Source organism: Lates calcarifer, linkage group LG8, assembly GCF_001640805.2.
Source record: "Lates calcarifer isolate ASB-BC8 linkage group LG8, TLL_Latcal_v3, whole genome shotgun sequence".
NCBI classification, from domain to species: Eukaryota; Metazoa; Chordata; class Actinopteri; family Centropomidae; genus Lates; species Lates calcarifer.
The window spans coordinates 15,283,999-15,300,783 of NC_066840.1; the positions used below are offsets into that span (position 1 = coordinate 15,283,999).

Consider the following 16,785-nt stretch of genomic DNA (forward strand, 5'->3'; position numbering starts at 1 on the left):
TTTCATTTACTTTATGGAAGTATACTTAACAGGAATTCTCACATTTCAGAGGAAGCATATTCTGGCGCTCTCATCCTTGTCCCCTCTTTCAGCCTGCAACAAAATTCTTCATCAATTTGTACACCAGGGTACGGAGAGGCACCTGGAGGAGGAGAAAGAGGAGGGCTATTATTTGTTGTCGATAGAATAGAAAAAGAAAAAACAACTCACTATCTTCACTATGTTCTACTCCACATAAATTTGAAAGATGCCTTTACTGGTGAATGTGACTACTGAAGCGTCCAAACCCAATATACCCCAATACCCACCAAATGTTCTCTGATAATGTTTGTAGTATGAGCAATTTTTGTTTCGATATGATTGGATGACATAACTTTGGTCCACACATGACATACAGTAAGTGTGTAATATTGTTATTGTTATATTTGGACTGCAGAGTCGAGAATCTGTCAACTGCGTCACTCATCAACCAAAAGGGAACCACGGCTAATTTTATTTACTTTTGAACTGTAATGTTGGTAGTAAAATTAGAATTTTGAGCCAAAGCCGACTTCATTCTCAGCTCCCCTGAGAAAACACACTGAGCCAACTTGTATCCGATATCCAGTTTTGTTGGTTTTGGAAAATACATCTCCATTCTGGGTAATCAACACAATTTCTTGACTCATTAAATAATATTTTTATGTGCTTGCTTGAATCCTCACACACAATGTAAAATACCACCATTGTGGCTACCCGAATTCATAAGGAAACCACAGATGTAGCTTAGCAGTGAGCATGAGGAACTTACGACAGATAAACTTACAGTCAGTGAATCACTACCACAATATGATAGTTGGTGCGTAGACAAGCTGTACACCAATTGTGGACACTCAAAACAAAACTAGAATTATTGCTTAAGTTTGGAGATAATGTGGTTGCCCTGAAAATGTTTTTTACACATCGTATTTTAAATTTTTGTATGTATGTATGTCTAAGATTTGAAATACTTTTGATGTATGTACTGTGGAGTGTAAAGTGTTCTGTGTACTTGCAGTATATGGAGATTAACATTATGGATTGTATCTTATATGCTCATGGTCCTTATATATAGTTTTATATCGTATTATATCTCAATACAAGCCCTGACTTACCACTTGTGTTTAATAATTACATAGGTTACTCTGTCATCTATTTTTCTGTATAATGTTAAGCCAAACATTTTTTGACATGTGCACTGACAAAAGTGTATTTGTAGTATGACAAAACACCGTAGGGACCTGGTTCACTATTTGGCATCGACACTATACTAACAAGGTTTGGATATTTGAACCCACAAAACGGAACTGAGAGGCTTTTGGTTCACAGAGTGATCTGAACAAATTTGGGTTACCCTGAAACTTTTGACCTCCAAACATGATCAGATTGCAAAGCTCACTTCTTTGCCATTTTTCTTGGTAATTTTGTGTCTTTGTTTCCTGATTTATTTTTCTGAGGCTTGGCTAACACTACCCAGATGTTTAAGTGTTTCTTTAATGGAAAATGTGGTGAGAATGTGTCATGAGTGAAGAGGAGGGAGAAAAAGACCAAGAAAAAGAAGGAGAACAAAAAAAGAAAGTGTCATGATGACGTCAGTGTGCTTTACATTTAAAAGAATATGCAATTTGACACACTTTTCTTTCAAATGCAGTGGGTGACAACACTCTATTGCTGTGATTCAAAAGCAGCAAAGTCGAAAAGTACAGCACTACTCTTATGTTTCCCCTGCTTCCCATGGTGGCATTTGAACATACAATATTTCATGTTGAGTCTTGCTATAGAAATGTGTGGTGAGCTCTGTGCCATGGTGCACAGGCAATCGTGGACCAACACACAATGCTGCCTTAAAGGCTGCAGTGGTTTCACAGCAGGGGCCCACGTTTACACGGATCTGGCTGCTTGGTTACAGTGAGTTTGTGCTGCCAGCTGGGGAAATACAGAAAGCTTAAATGGGAGGCGTTCTCTCGTTTTAATGTCCCATGCCTGTACTAAAAAAAAAAAAAAATCACAGTCTAACTTCTCCAATGTTTTTTTGCATGAGTGGCATGAAAATAGTTTTCTCAGGCTGGCAATGCAAGCCCAGGCCCTTTGTCCCAAAGGCACAATTACACAGTGGAAGAAGACAGTTATTACCCAGTGCATCTGGTGAGGCTGTATAGCCAGAGGCACAGAGAGAGTCCACCAAGTTAGAGCTTTTCTGATAACAGAGCCCAGTGTTTAGCTGAGATGCCAGGCTTTATTGATATGTGAGGAAGCTGAGAATAAACGGAAACTACCAGTAAATGTGAAGAGAATGTCAATATTTTCATTGCACAAGAAAAAAATCTGTAACCCGTGTATTTGTCCAGTACGGTGTACAGGATTATGCTGATTTTACCTTGTGCTAATATTTGTGTTTGCAGTACAAGCTGTGTTTTAAATATTGTAGCTGTTTACCTATAAATTATTCTGAATTTTCCTTTGATGCTGATAATTTGGGGTCTTTGTAGCTGTTAGTTGCCTCCTGTTGCTTTAAAACTTTTTGGTTAAATAGCTGCTTGTCATTCAACGTAGCATGACCCACCTCTGTAGCAGAGTTTATAATCGTAGCTGCAACATTTAAGCCTTTGTATCACCTATGTCTGCATGCCTGGATGTGCAATTTTTGCATTCATTTGCCCCCTTGTATTCATGTCAAACAGAATGCTTGTGAATTATAAGGCTAGTGGTCAGTGCTGAGCCTTGACACTTACCCAGAGAGAAGATCTCCCACATGAGAACACCAAACGACCAAACGTCACTCTGAGTTGTGTAGATCTTGTCAAAAATGGCCTCAGGTGCCATCCACTTGAGCGGCAGTCTAGCCTGTGCACAGGTATTGAGATAAGAAATCATTTACTGCTTTATCTCACTGGTGTAGAGACCTCACTAATAAATAACACTAATAATTATACTGTCAAACTGGTTTCAACTGTGTGAGCAGGTGCAGCTTTTGATTCAGCTAAACCTAATTCAGTGTCCAATTTCCAAGGACTGCTGAATTTACTCAGTCATTAATTTTTCTGCCAAGTTGTTGTTGGAAACATGAACTGTAAGGACATGGAATGACTTTAATAAACTTACATCTCCTTTGCGCACATAATCCGGGTCTTTGTAGATGTCTCTGGCGAGTCCAAAATCACAAATCTTCACAACATTATTCTCAGAGAGCAGTATGTTTCGTGCAGCAAGATCACGGTGGATGCACTGAACGAACAATGAAAAAAATGAAGAAACAAAATCTTATTTAGTGTGACATTTATTTACTTGAGTTCAAGTTTTCTGCATGTAATTGACTTCACAAAGGTACTCTGCGTGCTATAAGGCATGGCTGCTTGCGGAGCAACACATGGTCAAGTCATCAGTGATATTACAATAGAAGATGATGTGTTCCATATCCAGGCCCAGAAATGGTCTGTTAAAGGTTATTTACAACAATGGCTTCATTCTCTAATCAGTCCCATCCGGTCTCCCAAAAATTATGAATGACTTTACATGAATGAGCTCTAGTCTGATTTCCTTTAAAAACACTGGTCTTACAGAGGCAAGATTATACAAAAAACAAAACAGCGTTAATAGTAGTAATTTGTGTCATGGTAGAATCAAAATCATTCACAGTTAAATTTCAGAGAGGGCAAATCTTTTCAGGTTGAAACTTGCTGTATATTTATTCATTCACAGTGCAGAAACATTATCTGCATGCTTGACAACAAAGATTTGACCACTTTTAGAGCACTCTCAGTTTGAACCAGTTTGCTTCTGCTTAGACTCTGATGACTTTGCTGATTTTAATGCAGCAGGTAAACAAGGTTTAGTATGGTGATCTTTCACTATATTGGGTAAAATTTAAATCTAAATAACTTGATATTTAAATAAAAAACATAATTCCACAACATATAATATATTATATGTCATATCATAAAAGAATACATATTTCTCCCTTGATTTTCTGTGAGGAAAGGAAGAGGAATACCTTGCGTGAAGCCAAGAACTCCATGCCTTTTGCAACTTGGAAACTGTAGCAGATTAAATCTTCCAGTGTCAGGACTCTCTTATATAAGTCCTCAGATTCTGTGAAACAAAAGAACAAAAAGTTTTCCCGGTGAAAGTGATATTTCATAGTGGACATATATGGCCTTTAAGCTTAGTCCAATAATCCTACTCATCTAGCTGTGTTTTTAAATGCAGTCAGTGTGATCTTCAATCCTACGCCTGTCAGATAAATCAGATAAGATGAAACAGTAACAAATCTCATGGGGAAACTGCAAATGTAAAGTCCCGGACTACAATGCACCATCTTAACAATTAATCAATTCATCCTGTCACGTACATGTCTCCTCCTACACACTGTCTTTAAAACATCCTTTGCAGATGGGAGATAAAAACAAATCGCAATTCCTCCTATTTTTCAGATGTCAGGTGAAACGTGTGGTTATAGGCCCAGTGTACTGGTCGGGGGTCTAAGAGAGGAACTCACAAGGAGTCCTTCCACTGGCCCACCTGAGTAAACAGCTAATCAAACCAGAAATAACACATTAGGAACAACATGGCTGACGTGCCTGTCCCGAGCTGGAGCCTGCGAGCAGAGCAACGCTCAGGTCAGGACAGGAAATAAACAGACACCTCCCCAGGCTCAGTGGGGTGACAGTGGCTCCTGCTGCAGTGATTGTACTGCTGAACAGGAGAAGGAAACGTCCCATCAGACTCAGGCTAGAAAACAATCTGAGGACAGCTTTCATTCCAGGGGCTGGAGGGGTGGAGCAGAGGTGAGAGGAGGGGGGAGGGAGACAGCAGCAGGGACAAACAGGGGGGGAAGAGGGGGTGTGGGGATTGAAGGGAAGTAAGACGTGCTTGGCCTTTACCTTCTTCCTCTTCCTCTGAGTCGCAGTAGCTCTTATCTTCGATGAACCCAGAGCTTGCTGAGCTTCCGGTGCTGGCCACGCTCTCCAGGCGGCGCTTCATCAGCTCGCTCAGCTCGCAGGATGATCCCGACGACACCACCTTGCCGTCCTGCCTCTGACCAGAACACATACATCATGTTCAATGAGATGAGGTGAAAAACTGGTTGTCCAAACAGTCACGCTACTAAGCGCGAAGCTGAAGTGTTGTGAAAGCAAAAGTGCTGGAGAGTCTATATCATGCAGCTCGCGACTCACCTTGTAGACAATGAAGTCATCTCTCTTGCCTCTCAAATAGTTGGACAAGTTGCCATACTTGCAGAACTCCACTATCATCATCAATGGACCTGTTATGATGATATATTTCTCATGACTACTCTTACAGCGTACAATAGCTCACAATAAAAAAAAGGCAAGAATGATTGAGATAACAATTTAAACCTAAATTGACACTTTAACAGGCAGCAGGACAGATGTGTAATGTCCTTTTCTCGCACCTTTTCATTTTTTATGTCTGAATATCAGAACAGCAGGATTACATGCTTTAACTTCCTTGGTATTACAACTCACCTCCAGGCTTCGTGCAGGCTCCCAGCAGGTTGACCACATTCAGGTGATGGCCAATGTGGATCAGGATCTTTAACTCTGACATCAGAGCTTTGCGCTCATTTGACGTAGCGCCTCCTGTAATAACGTAAACACATATATAACTTGTTCAGAATTTGTTAGTGGCTCATTAAACATCCTGAAGATGTTCACAATTTTGTTTGTCATGTTCATGTAAACTTGGAAACCCAACCTGCGAGAAAATGTAGTGATAATCATGAAAATAAGATCAATAGTAACCATTTATTGACTTTGTCTTCCCTTTGTGTTACTGGAGGAATATTTCAAAGACCTAGTTTACTGTAAACTGGGGTAAACACTGTGTTTTTGCAGCTGGAAATGCAACTTTAGCCTTAAGTTTGTTTAATACAACATATTAGTCTATACATCTCATACAGTATGATAATAATATTGAAACTCATGGAAATGTTTACACCATAGTATGAAAAATCTTCACTAAACATCCAGATGATTATATTTTTTCATTCATCTCAAGAAGAGATTATGGCTTGGCAGTGTGAAAGGTTAGAGAGAAAGTAAAAAAAGAGCTCAACCATGGTAGCGGGATTACTGGGGAATTTAATTTTCATTTTTCATTTAATTTAATTCATTAAATATGATGTAAAAATAATAATACTGCTTTAGGCCCAGTGATATGAAGCAGCTTTTGATGGCTAAATGCCAACAAAATGAGAGAAACAAAATGGGAGGTGCTCACATTACATATTTGATTTTGTTAGTTTGAACAATGATGTAATGTCTTCACCTTGAATTTTGAAAATCATGATTTAGAGATTCTTTTATGTTGCCCGACCAACCAGATATTTATGAGCTTCAAGCTAAAGCAGCCAGGGAGTCTAAAGCTGAACCACGGTCAATTTGAGGCGACCTGCTGCTTTCCATTAAGTTTGACCTCCGACTAACAACAGCCTGAGAGTCCGTTCCTATCTGAGAGCCTGTGATTTATGCTGAGACATGATTAATGTTACGACAGCAACCAGTACATCTAACCAACAGCCCTATTTTTCATCCTTACTGACACATCGTCCCCATATCACCAATCACTGATAGGGATTCAGTTTGCCTCTGTAGTAATACACAGATTTGTTTAAATAATAGATGTCATTCACACATAAAGCTGTGGTAAATGAAAAAGCTAAACATCTGTAGTCTAAACTCTTCTCAGCTTCTTGGCTTTCCTGTTTTCATTTTGATCCAACATTTATGGTTTGTTGTGAATATCTGGAAAGATGCTGGAATGGGAATTGTAAATAATTCTGCTTTAAAATCATGACTGGAGACGGGGGATTGTTTCCAAATGTTAGAGTCTCTGAAATGTGGCAAACATAAACATATGTTTTATTGCTCATTTTGTTGCACTTTTGAACTCTTCCTCACCTGCAGATCTTGGACACTCTGATCATAGCTGTCAGATCTGCATACACTCAATCTCTTCATCAAGGACAGGGTTAGAGGTCTTTAGTTAGCCTTTACTTCTAACTGCACTTTGCAAGAAACAGACATTGCATGCTTTGCTTTGAAGTGATACGCCATACAAACATTAATTGCAGGCACATGTGGTGCTGTAGCTCAAGAGGCAATAATGTGCACAAGACAAAAATCATCTGCAGAAATGGCAGATAGCTGATATTCATCTGCTACCCATACATCAGTAAATGCTATGACGTTAATGCTGGCCTGTCTATCATGAGAGGAGCACCAGAGAGGCCATGCATGCAAACTATGGTGTGAAAAAGTGTGTGTTTTTGACATCCCACCTTTCAGCATTTTGACAGCAACAGTCTTGCAGGTTGAGAGCTTGTCGATCCCAAAGGCAGAGGCCTCCACCACTTTTCCAAAAGCTCCGTGGCCAAGAGTTTTGCCTGGCAAAGGAGGAAAGTATAGTAGTAAGTGGGTCGACATTAGAGCTTCCTGTCCCTGGGGCAGAGAAATCAGACTGGATTCCTTGTCAGTCAGGGTCATGGGTCTGTAATTAAAACAACACGCTGGGACTCTGATCACCGGGCAGTTTTTCTAGAGAATTTATGGTTCACTTACGACTGGCTGACAGCTCAGGTTACCGATAAGTAATGGCCCTACACAGCAGCTGCAGAGAGGGGCGTCACCTCTTCCATGTACCTTAATGTGACTATGAGTATCCTTACCATTAACCTCTTTTAAGCTGAACTTTTCACCTATGTTAAATGATTATATCACAAGCATGATTCTTGACGCTCCGTTTATGTTTAAAGCCTGAATTATGCAGCAAACTTCTTAAATCTCTTCTCTAAAATTATGAGGATGCCAAACAAATAACTGTGTCTGCACTTAATGTGTGATTATTGCCTGAAATATATGAAACGTTAAACTTTTTTCTCCACAGTGGAAGGACTGCACGGTGCTCACCTAGTCTCAAGCGGTCACGGGGAAACTCCCATTTGCTGCTGTCATACTGAAGAAGATCATTCTGCTCCTCGAGGGGACACTCATCAGGGTCAATGATAATAGATGGGCCCATCTTATAGTGGGCTGGTTGCTGAAGGTGTGAGAGGACAAAAATGAATTTCAAGATTATCATAAAGACGTTTTTGACAAAGACAACTATGGAGCATTTTTGAACTTATGACTAATTTTAAGTGTTCGGTAAAAATGTTGACATCTTGCAAACTTGGACGGACATAAGTCATGACTCTACAGAGTGCCTGCTTGTTCCACGCACATACATAACTGAACTGCAGGCATGAAAACTATATTTGTTGCACAAGCACATTATGTTCTCTTTTGAGACCATATGCTACATAAAGCACTTCCCAATTGTTAGGAAATGTGGAAATCATAAACACACATGCTAAATTTATCCTTCCATTAAACTGTATTTCACAAGAGGCATGAGTAAGTTATTTCCATGAAATAACTGAAGCCAAATTAGTTGGCATCAAGAACACGAAACTAAAAATTTCACTAATGTGAAGTCACGTGTTTCACTGTTTGAACTTCCCACATCTTGGGAAATGCTAATCTCATGTGGTTTCTGGGAAAAAAGTAATGTAATGCCTTACCTTCCTTAGCTTGCGGATGAAGAGGATAAGCATGAGCCAGAGGAATGTGGCTGCAGCTCCTGTACACACCAGAATTATTACCTCAATGTTTGGCTTCCCTTCATCCCCTGGAAAGAGAAAATGTATCGTCAACTACCAGACCTCTTTGGCAAAAAAATCACTGTGTGCTTTTCATGATCTCATAAGTTGTCATATTATTTTGACAGGGATTTGTGGGGTATTATGATCAAAAGAAAACAGTCTGTTACAAAATTACAAATCGAAAGCCTGGTTTTTGACTGAAAATGCCGAGATTTAATTTCACATCATTCTTTGTTTACTTGTTTCTTCCAAAATTTTCTCTGAGAGTTTGTATACAGAAAGGAAGTGGAAACACGCTTTGGTGTTTATTTCTGGTTTGTTTGAGACACGCATACCACACTATAGAGTTTTCTTCCAAACACTATTTTTCTAACCTTCCATGTCGACACTGAAAGCTCATTACCCTTGGATCTCTACAAAGTTTTTCCAGCTCTTATTTCATGTGATCCTTGACTAAACAGACAGAGCAGAACATGCATACAGCTTGTTGCTGGAGTATGTTTGTGGTAAAGATGGAATGGATAACAATAATTGTTAAGTTGACCGCCACAAAAAAGGTTATGCTGAATAAGAATCTGTTTAAGTGTGGAACAAACTGGTTGTGTGCCTTCACCATGTCACCATGCAATTCATTTTACATGTAAAAGGCACACACACTTTAAGAGATAGGCTTTCTACTCCAATTATCTACTGTGTGTTTCAAGTCCCTTGGCTGTTGTAGCAGTCAATCTCTTTGCACTCATTAGTGGACCTCTTAACACTTCACAGAGGTCATGTCCTCAAGGTAAGGACCCTCAGCCAGAGCCTTGATCATAAAACCCAAGAAGGAATTCGCTTGGCATTCCTGGCAGCCACAGATTTTCTGTCAAGGGACATTTTTCATGCTGAAGTCAAACCAGAGCTATTTGTACTGGTTAGTAGATGTTTTGACTGGACATAGGCACACAGCACTTTAGACTGAGAAACCAGTATTGTACATGTAGCAGCACCTGAATGTAAGGTACTTAATATATGAGGTTGTCTGTGTGACTTACCGAGCACAGTAACAACAGCACTTGCTTTTGCGGAACCCTCATCATTTTTGGCTATACATTCATACAGTCCCTCATCATCCTTCTTCACCCTCTCAATGGTCAGAGTGCCGTCTTCTCCCAGTGTGATACCTGCAACACACAACTCTCAGTCAAACTGGTAAAACAAAGTGTAAGAAAGTGTGGCATTGTGGCAGTAGTGAAAAATCAGGTGAAACACTATTTAATTCAGGCACTTGAGCGTGTGCAAATTGTGGCATAAAAATGAACCCACTTTCAGTGCAGCTGGGGTTGTGTTTATGCAGAATAGCTGGCACAGCCAGAAATATATTTTCCATGTGAGTTCGGGTCATGAAATTATGCAAATGGATACAGCATATTTATTTTCTCACAGTATTTGTGGCATTATTTTGTGCATGTAAATGTGAACAAGGCTACCTGAAAGCAACCATTACTTATCAATATACTGTAATAATGTAAACATATTCTGCACAAATGTTCTAAAGTAACCTGGTAGGAGTCATGACACACTGACAGGAACTTTCATGTCTTGGAAATGCTAAGTCATCTTAAGGAGGGGCATCATCTGCTCTCTGAGCCTTGTGCTCAGGGAATAAATAGCTTTCCAACGAAAAACAGTTTTTCTCTCAGTAAACGCTGGCATGGCCTCTGAAGATTTCAAAAGGAATGACAACTCCACGTGCTGATTATGTAGTGCTACTGATTGCAGAATGTGTTCATTCAAAGGCACTCATCCCTTCATCCAGTTTGTACAGTGCTGTGTCCAGATTGCACAGAAGGATCACAGCACATGAAATACTAATCTCGGATTACCTGGGCCTTGTTTCACTTGAACACCGTTTTTGTGCCACACGATGAAGGGACGAGGAACTCCCTGAGCGAAACAAGCCAGCATCAAGGTGCTGCTACTGTTCACATCCTGATTAGTCAGATTTTGACTCAGCCAGGGACGTTTTCTCACTGCACCAAGAAAAAAAAAGCAAAAACAAAACAATGACTAATTTTATCTGGGTGCATCAGCTGACAGCAATTTATGAAAATGGTGTTGCAGACAGAAACAGTTATTAACAACAGAAGTGGAACCAGCTTCTCATCTCTAACTTACCATCCACAGTAAGTGCAGCAGTCTTGAGTTCAACCCTCTCGTTAAGACGGTATGCTTTGCACTTGTACCCCCTGGTGCTGTTTTGAGAGACATTATGAAGATGGAGAGACAGGGAAATGGAGTAGCGGCTGAGCTTGAGACTGGACACGTTGGTGGTGATCGTTTGATTTGCGGAACCCAACCACTTCAGGTCTGTGTAGAGGTAGCGCGCTGCCCGACAGGTCAGGGTAACGTTATCCCCCTCGATGGCTGTCCGAGGTTCAATGGTAACCTCGTCAGGGTTATCTAGAAACAAAGTGGGGGAATGTAGTAAATTAGGATTCCAGTGATGTTAACTCACACTCAGCTCCAGATATGTTCAATGATCAGGTGGGGTCAATTAGAGTTAACAATTTCTGTTTTTACAGGAATCTGTGTCAGCTGTTTTATAGGCATGAGCAGAGACACGTATCCTGCTGGCTGGAAATGCTATTTTGGACAATAGTTTTGGACACAAAGCTGCTCGTTGCAAGGCCAGGAATGTCAAATTTGCAGTTATTTCCTGTTTCATCACTGTTAATTGGAAGCACGTTGCTGGTGGACAGCATTGCTGATGGCGCTCCTACACTCATCCAATTGGAGCGAAGCTGAGTCTGGGCCCCAGGGGAACCAGACTGCGCTTGTTTATTCAGATTGCTGGAAAGCATTCTCTGTTCAGTAAGAGGAGACAGCTGTTATTACAATTCTGTCCTCCTTTTTTTTTTTAGCAGCGTTCCATCATTCTCTGTTTCCCTCACCTCTGGAAGAGAGCAGGATTCATCTCGGGAATTCTTCCTCTCTGGGAGACAAATTTTTGGTACTTGGCATCTCCTCGGTTATGTCTTCACCTACATCCACCCCTCTCCAAAAGCAATACTTCACCCTTCGAGAGATGTGATTCACTAAACTTCTAAGGAAATGTGATTCACTTTGTTGCAGAGTGAACTGTCCAGAGCAAAGTGTGCTTGTGTGCAGTGACACCTCATCTCCACTGTTATTGCATAACTGTCTCAATGGATATTAATTTTGGGAACATTTGGAAATGCACATAAAAAGTAAATTCTCATAGCAGAAGTCTCACAGAGAAAGAGGAATGACCTGCTGGCACTGGAGCAGGAATGCAGTTATTCATAGCTGTTTTGCCATTATAGCACTCCATATGGCTCAGGACATGTTTGCCTCTCTTCCGCCCTGAAGCCGTTTAGCTACAGTGGAAGATGGTTTCAATTAATGCCCCCCTCTGGTCTCTTTATTGCACAATACAATCTGCACATTCCTTCCCTCTTCTTGCAATTCATTACGTGTACAGTACAGTGTGCTTTGCCATTGCAATAAAACTCAGTAGAGTATATCTGCATGCACTTTCAGCTGTTAAGATTTACGTGTTGATTTTTCAGGTGCTGTATTCCGATGACCCACTTACCAGCAACATAGAAAGGGATCGACATATTGCTGACGCCATCCTCATTCTGGGCCACACAGGAGTACTCTCCTGACACGCTGGCTTCTCCAATCACCAGGGTACTCACAGTCTAATTGGGATAAATAAGGCAATTATTACTGATTGTTCAAAGCAGAATAAAATAGATAAAGATAAACAAGAAAAGCTTAATATCACAATTCAGGCTTCCAATCTGACTTTGAATTTCAGGGTGATTTATCATTCGAGCTTCAATCATCATCAGAGCAGTGAGTTCCAGTTAACAGGCGAGTGAGAGGTCTGGACCAAGCCTGGTCTGTTTTTTACTCTCCAGTGTGTCACATTAATGAAAGGATACATCTGGAGTTTTAATACCCACTGAGTCTCCTTCAGACCTGCACTATAGATCTACTGCTGGGGCTCTATGTCCATTTCCTGGAAAGCACTTCTAATGCCACACTCAATTTTGTCATCATGCTAGCACAACATTTTAATGGCTGAAATAGACAAAATAATAAGTGAAACTGGGGGGAGGGCCAGACTGCGTGGGGTTCTGGTTAGTGTTCCATGGTGACATCTGTTTTTTTGGGGGCAGTCAGCTACATCAAAGAGAGTGAGTGATGTGGGTGTATTGTCTGGGTGTATGCTGGCCTAAACTTCCTGGGCTTGTAGGACCTATTGTGTTGACTCTCTCTCTCACACTCACACACACACACACACACACACACACACAGCTGCAGCCATGAAACTGTTTCAGCGTCCGTGTACTTACAATGTTCACCATATAAACAGGCAGTAAAAGAATAAGTGTTAAAAAGTTATATTATATTGTCCAATTCATGCTGTCATGGCATTAGTCAAAACACTGATGGAGCGGCGTCATAGTATTATGTTACAGTTATTAGTCACCATGATGTAACCCAAGCTCACAAGCAGTCATTTAAATGGTTGCACACAGTCCCTGAGAGGTGACCTGACCAGACGCACTGTGACCTCTGTGCCCATGTCTTCCCCTTGTGTTTTCCTTCCATTATGACCCGGGCCACTCTTCCTCTCTACTAGGCCACTCAGAGGCCCGGCCCTGACTATGTTCTTATTCACAGGCCAACACGATTTATGTGGGGTGACAGAGAGGAATTCACTTCCAACAAATCCCTCTTCTTTTAAACTGCTGCTTGTTATCATTGACCCTTAGTCCTAACCCTCATAAAGCACCAGTGTTTGGCCACAGGTACTTGTAAATAAGTGCTGACTCCCTATTTATGTCAGAGACATATTAGAGCTGATGCCCTGTGAAAATGGGCAAATTTACAACTACTTGGTGAGCAAAGGGTTGATATGATTTTGAGTTTCATTGCATTCTTAATGAGAGAGCAGAAGTCAATAAATCACCCTATTAGTTGCCTGAAATGCAGGTTAACAGTGAACAGAAAGGTTTGGATTGACAATGATCACTGATTATTTCTCCTGCAAAAAACCTGTATGACAATGAATTTGTGCCCTAATTTGACCCAGTCTGCTGTAATGGGGTTCTTGAACCTAATCCTATAGACTGACTTTCACAAGGCAGTGCAGGCCTGCTCTTAATTATGATTGGGGTGAACAGTTTTAGTAACAGGCTCCCATGGGACATTTGCAGTGATGTCTACGATTTCCTCTATGTGTGGCATATTTTGGGTTTGCATGTCAATATGTGTTTAAATTTTCCTAAGAGAAACTAACAGACTGGAAGATTCCACAACCATAAATTTACTGTCTTCTTGAATTTATAGGTAGGACAAAGACCATTTCTATCTCATTAAATAGTTTTTTGTGACCAAATCTTGCTTTTATAATCATATTATGTAAAATTATAGCAATAAGGTGTGTGGTGGTTTACCTTCACATTTCATTAGATAGATAGAAAAAATTGTTCTTATCCCTTGGTATAGCATCACAGCCATATAGCTTTAGCACTGTTTATAAGACTTATCTCTAAGAGTTTCAACAGTCAAAAAGATTAATTGATATGAGGATAAAACAATGTACTTTGGCCCAGGATGAGGCTGCAGCTGCTTAATTTACAGGTCTTCTTCATATGAGGAAACTGTGAAATGGAGGCTGTATTTCACTTAAGTACACGGAAATGAACTGTGTCTGTCAGTTATGGGTGTACCACAGTCAGAAGTGAAGGGAACTCTGTGGTAGAGATCTTGCTGATTACAGGAGGGCTTTTGTGCCAAAGGAAAACCAGTTCAGTTATCCTGGTACATTAGCTCTTAAATTTATGTTGCAAATGTACAGTATTTATCAATATAGCATCTGCCTTTTCTGATGTATCACATCATGCATGAAACCAAGTGATTTTCCCGTGTTTTCCTGGTCGCTTATGTCAAGAATAAATTATGTCTTTTTAAGTGCAGCAATGAAAAACAACACTGATTTCGTCAAAGGGAACTGCTGAGGGCCTTTTCATGGGTTTTGGTCACAGTTACATAAGTAAAAACTAATGCAGACAAAATGAATCATTTTCAGCGAGGACAAGTACTGCATCACTGCCAATAGGAGGAAAATTGTGAGGATTTATGGTTTTCAGATGTTGAATCTAACTTTCAAGTCCTGATCATGGGAGATTCCTACTTGAATCTAACCTCACTAATGTTTATTCTGTGGATCTCTAGACATCCTCTTGAGCCAGTTGCTATATAAATCCTATTTGTCAACCGCATTTGAGTAAAGTATGCTACAAGTGCATCCACTGTTTAAAAAACGTAAGAAAGTAACCACATACCTTGTTTATTCCTTTAACCAGTTCAGGCTTGATGCTTATGCTCTTAATCCAGTTGTGGGAGTGATTTCCCCTGTCATCAGTGCTGACCAGGGTTGGCTCAGTGTCAGCAATGCAACTGCAGGACAGAAAAAAAGCAATAAAACTGACCATCTAGTCATGCTACCAGTATGTGTAAAAACAGATGTACAAGTGTTGGACTTTGAACAATACAACACAGATGAAAAAAACTGACTTTTATGTTTTTTTTATTGGGAACCTTGGTGTAACATTAAAACACATCCTGGCCAGATCACATGATTATAGCATATAAGTTGCTTGCTTATTATAAATCCTGGAAGGCTGATGATATTTTAATAGATCACTGAGACTGATCTGAGTAGAGTTCAGGTCTAGACCAGGCTGTCTGGGTTATAAAACCTAGAGAAAGGATTTGACCCCCACCCCCAAACCCTTCACCGCCCGTGGTGGGGAACAATCAGCCTGATGAGAGGAGAGGCAGAGGAGGAAACAGCAACAGCGACAGGAAAGGCTGTGCTATGCGTCACCTCGTACAGGAACACCCCCCCACACACGTTCTGGCCAGAGGAGATAAGGTTGATCCTAAGACCTTGGCGGTCAACAAGGGACAGCTGATAACTTCTCAACCTGGTGATAAAGACACCCCTATATTTCTGCTTCCTACACATCAGCCTTTTTCCACATCTAACACAGCAAGCTTCTCTAAGCTCTAAGCCCTCCCTAGACCCCCCACTTTCCCCCTTCTTTCCATACTCCCAAAGATTTAGATGAGATGAGATGTGATCTTGAAGGGCTACATATTGGATTTACAGTGACAGGTACTTTGCAGGGTCAGGGCTGTGTAAAACAAACATTTTGCACAATTGGCCTCCTACCAGGCCATAGCTGTTCCTCTGTCTCATTAGCTGCCTGCCACTGCCCAGCCACTGTTCCTATTGCCAGCCCTGATTATCTTTAGGCCTGTGGAAAGAGCTTTGACCTGACTAACACTCTATCAGTTATTATAAATCTGCCAAGTACATGTGGGGCTTTTGAAATAATTTAATGGATAAAATAATGACAGCACTGGTGGACTAACAAAGTGTAACATAACATAATTTAGTCTATTTCAATCCACCATGTTGTTTTTGTTAATAGTGTTGAGGCCTGATAACCCAAGGGTAATGACCCATTGTTTTCCTGATCTTTCGACTTCGATCTCCTGCTGTCATTGACGAGCCACGATCTCAGGGAATGTTCTTGTTTGTGGGTTCACTACCAGGCCGGTATTCATGCACAGTCACTCATACACTCAGTTCTGTACGGCTCTGTAACAGCTCAGGGAATCTGAGATTAATATATCTCCCCCATGTTTCCCCTTCAGCCTAGAGAATCACTGACCACAAACGAGAGGGCAGCTCTCTGGGGCTGCGTTTCTTTGATTCATGTGTCATATTCTGGGTCTGAGTCAATTCAGTCAATTTAGATCTGTTTTATAGTGGGGTCCCCGGGCTGGAGAGGTGGTTCTGGATGTTACACATGTGTGCTGTTAAGTCTATGATGTCTGTGTGTTTGTGAATACAACTCCAGTACTGTGAAGTGTATTTTAAAGTTTTTGCCTCCAACATAGCTGTGGGATTTGTCCAATTACTCTGTGGTTTAAAGAAAAACACAACATCATATTAAAACAGATATAAAACATAGAAACTGCACAAACTGTTTCTGGACAAAGACAAACTTCGG

At 40.7% G+C, this 16,785-nt stretch overlaps 1 protein-coding gene across 1 annotated transcript in view; it reads right to left on the minus strand.

Annotated features, from left to right (window-relative positions):
- Positions 1-16,785, minus strand: part of kdrl (kinase insert domain receptor like) — a 41,814-nt gene that overhangs the window by 10,917 nt on the left and 14,112 nt on the right. Inside the window, exons 11-25 of the mRNA XM_018660199.2 lie at positions 15,046-15,160; positions 12,279-12,387; positions 10,838-11,122; positions 10,546-10,692; positions 9,715-9,843; positions 8,600-8,706; positions 7,947-8,076; positions 7,319-7,423; positions 5,505-5,618; positions 5,193-5,281; positions 4,899-5,052; positions 4,010-4,107; positions 3,121-3,243; positions 2,751-2,862; positions 43-142 (exon numbers count right to left, since the gene is read on the minus strand). Of these exons, the coding sequence (XP_018515715.1) occupies positions 43-142; positions 2,751-2,862; positions 3,121-3,243; positions 4,010-4,107; positions 4,899-5,052; positions 5,193-5,281; positions 5,505-5,618; positions 7,319-7,423; positions 7,947-8,076; positions 8,600-8,706; positions 9,715-9,843; positions 10,546-10,692; positions 10,838-11,122; positions 12,279-12,387; positions 15,046-15,160 (1,917 nt within the window). The remainder of the gene's footprint in view (positions 1-42; positions 143-2,750; positions 2,863-3,120; positions 3,244-4,009; positions 4,108-4,898; positions 5,053-5,192; positions 5,282-5,504; positions 5,619-7,318; positions 7,424-7,946; positions 8,077-8,599; positions 8,707-9,714; positions 9,844-10,545; positions 10,693-10,837; positions 11,123-12,278; positions 12,388-15,045; positions 15,161-16,785) is intronic.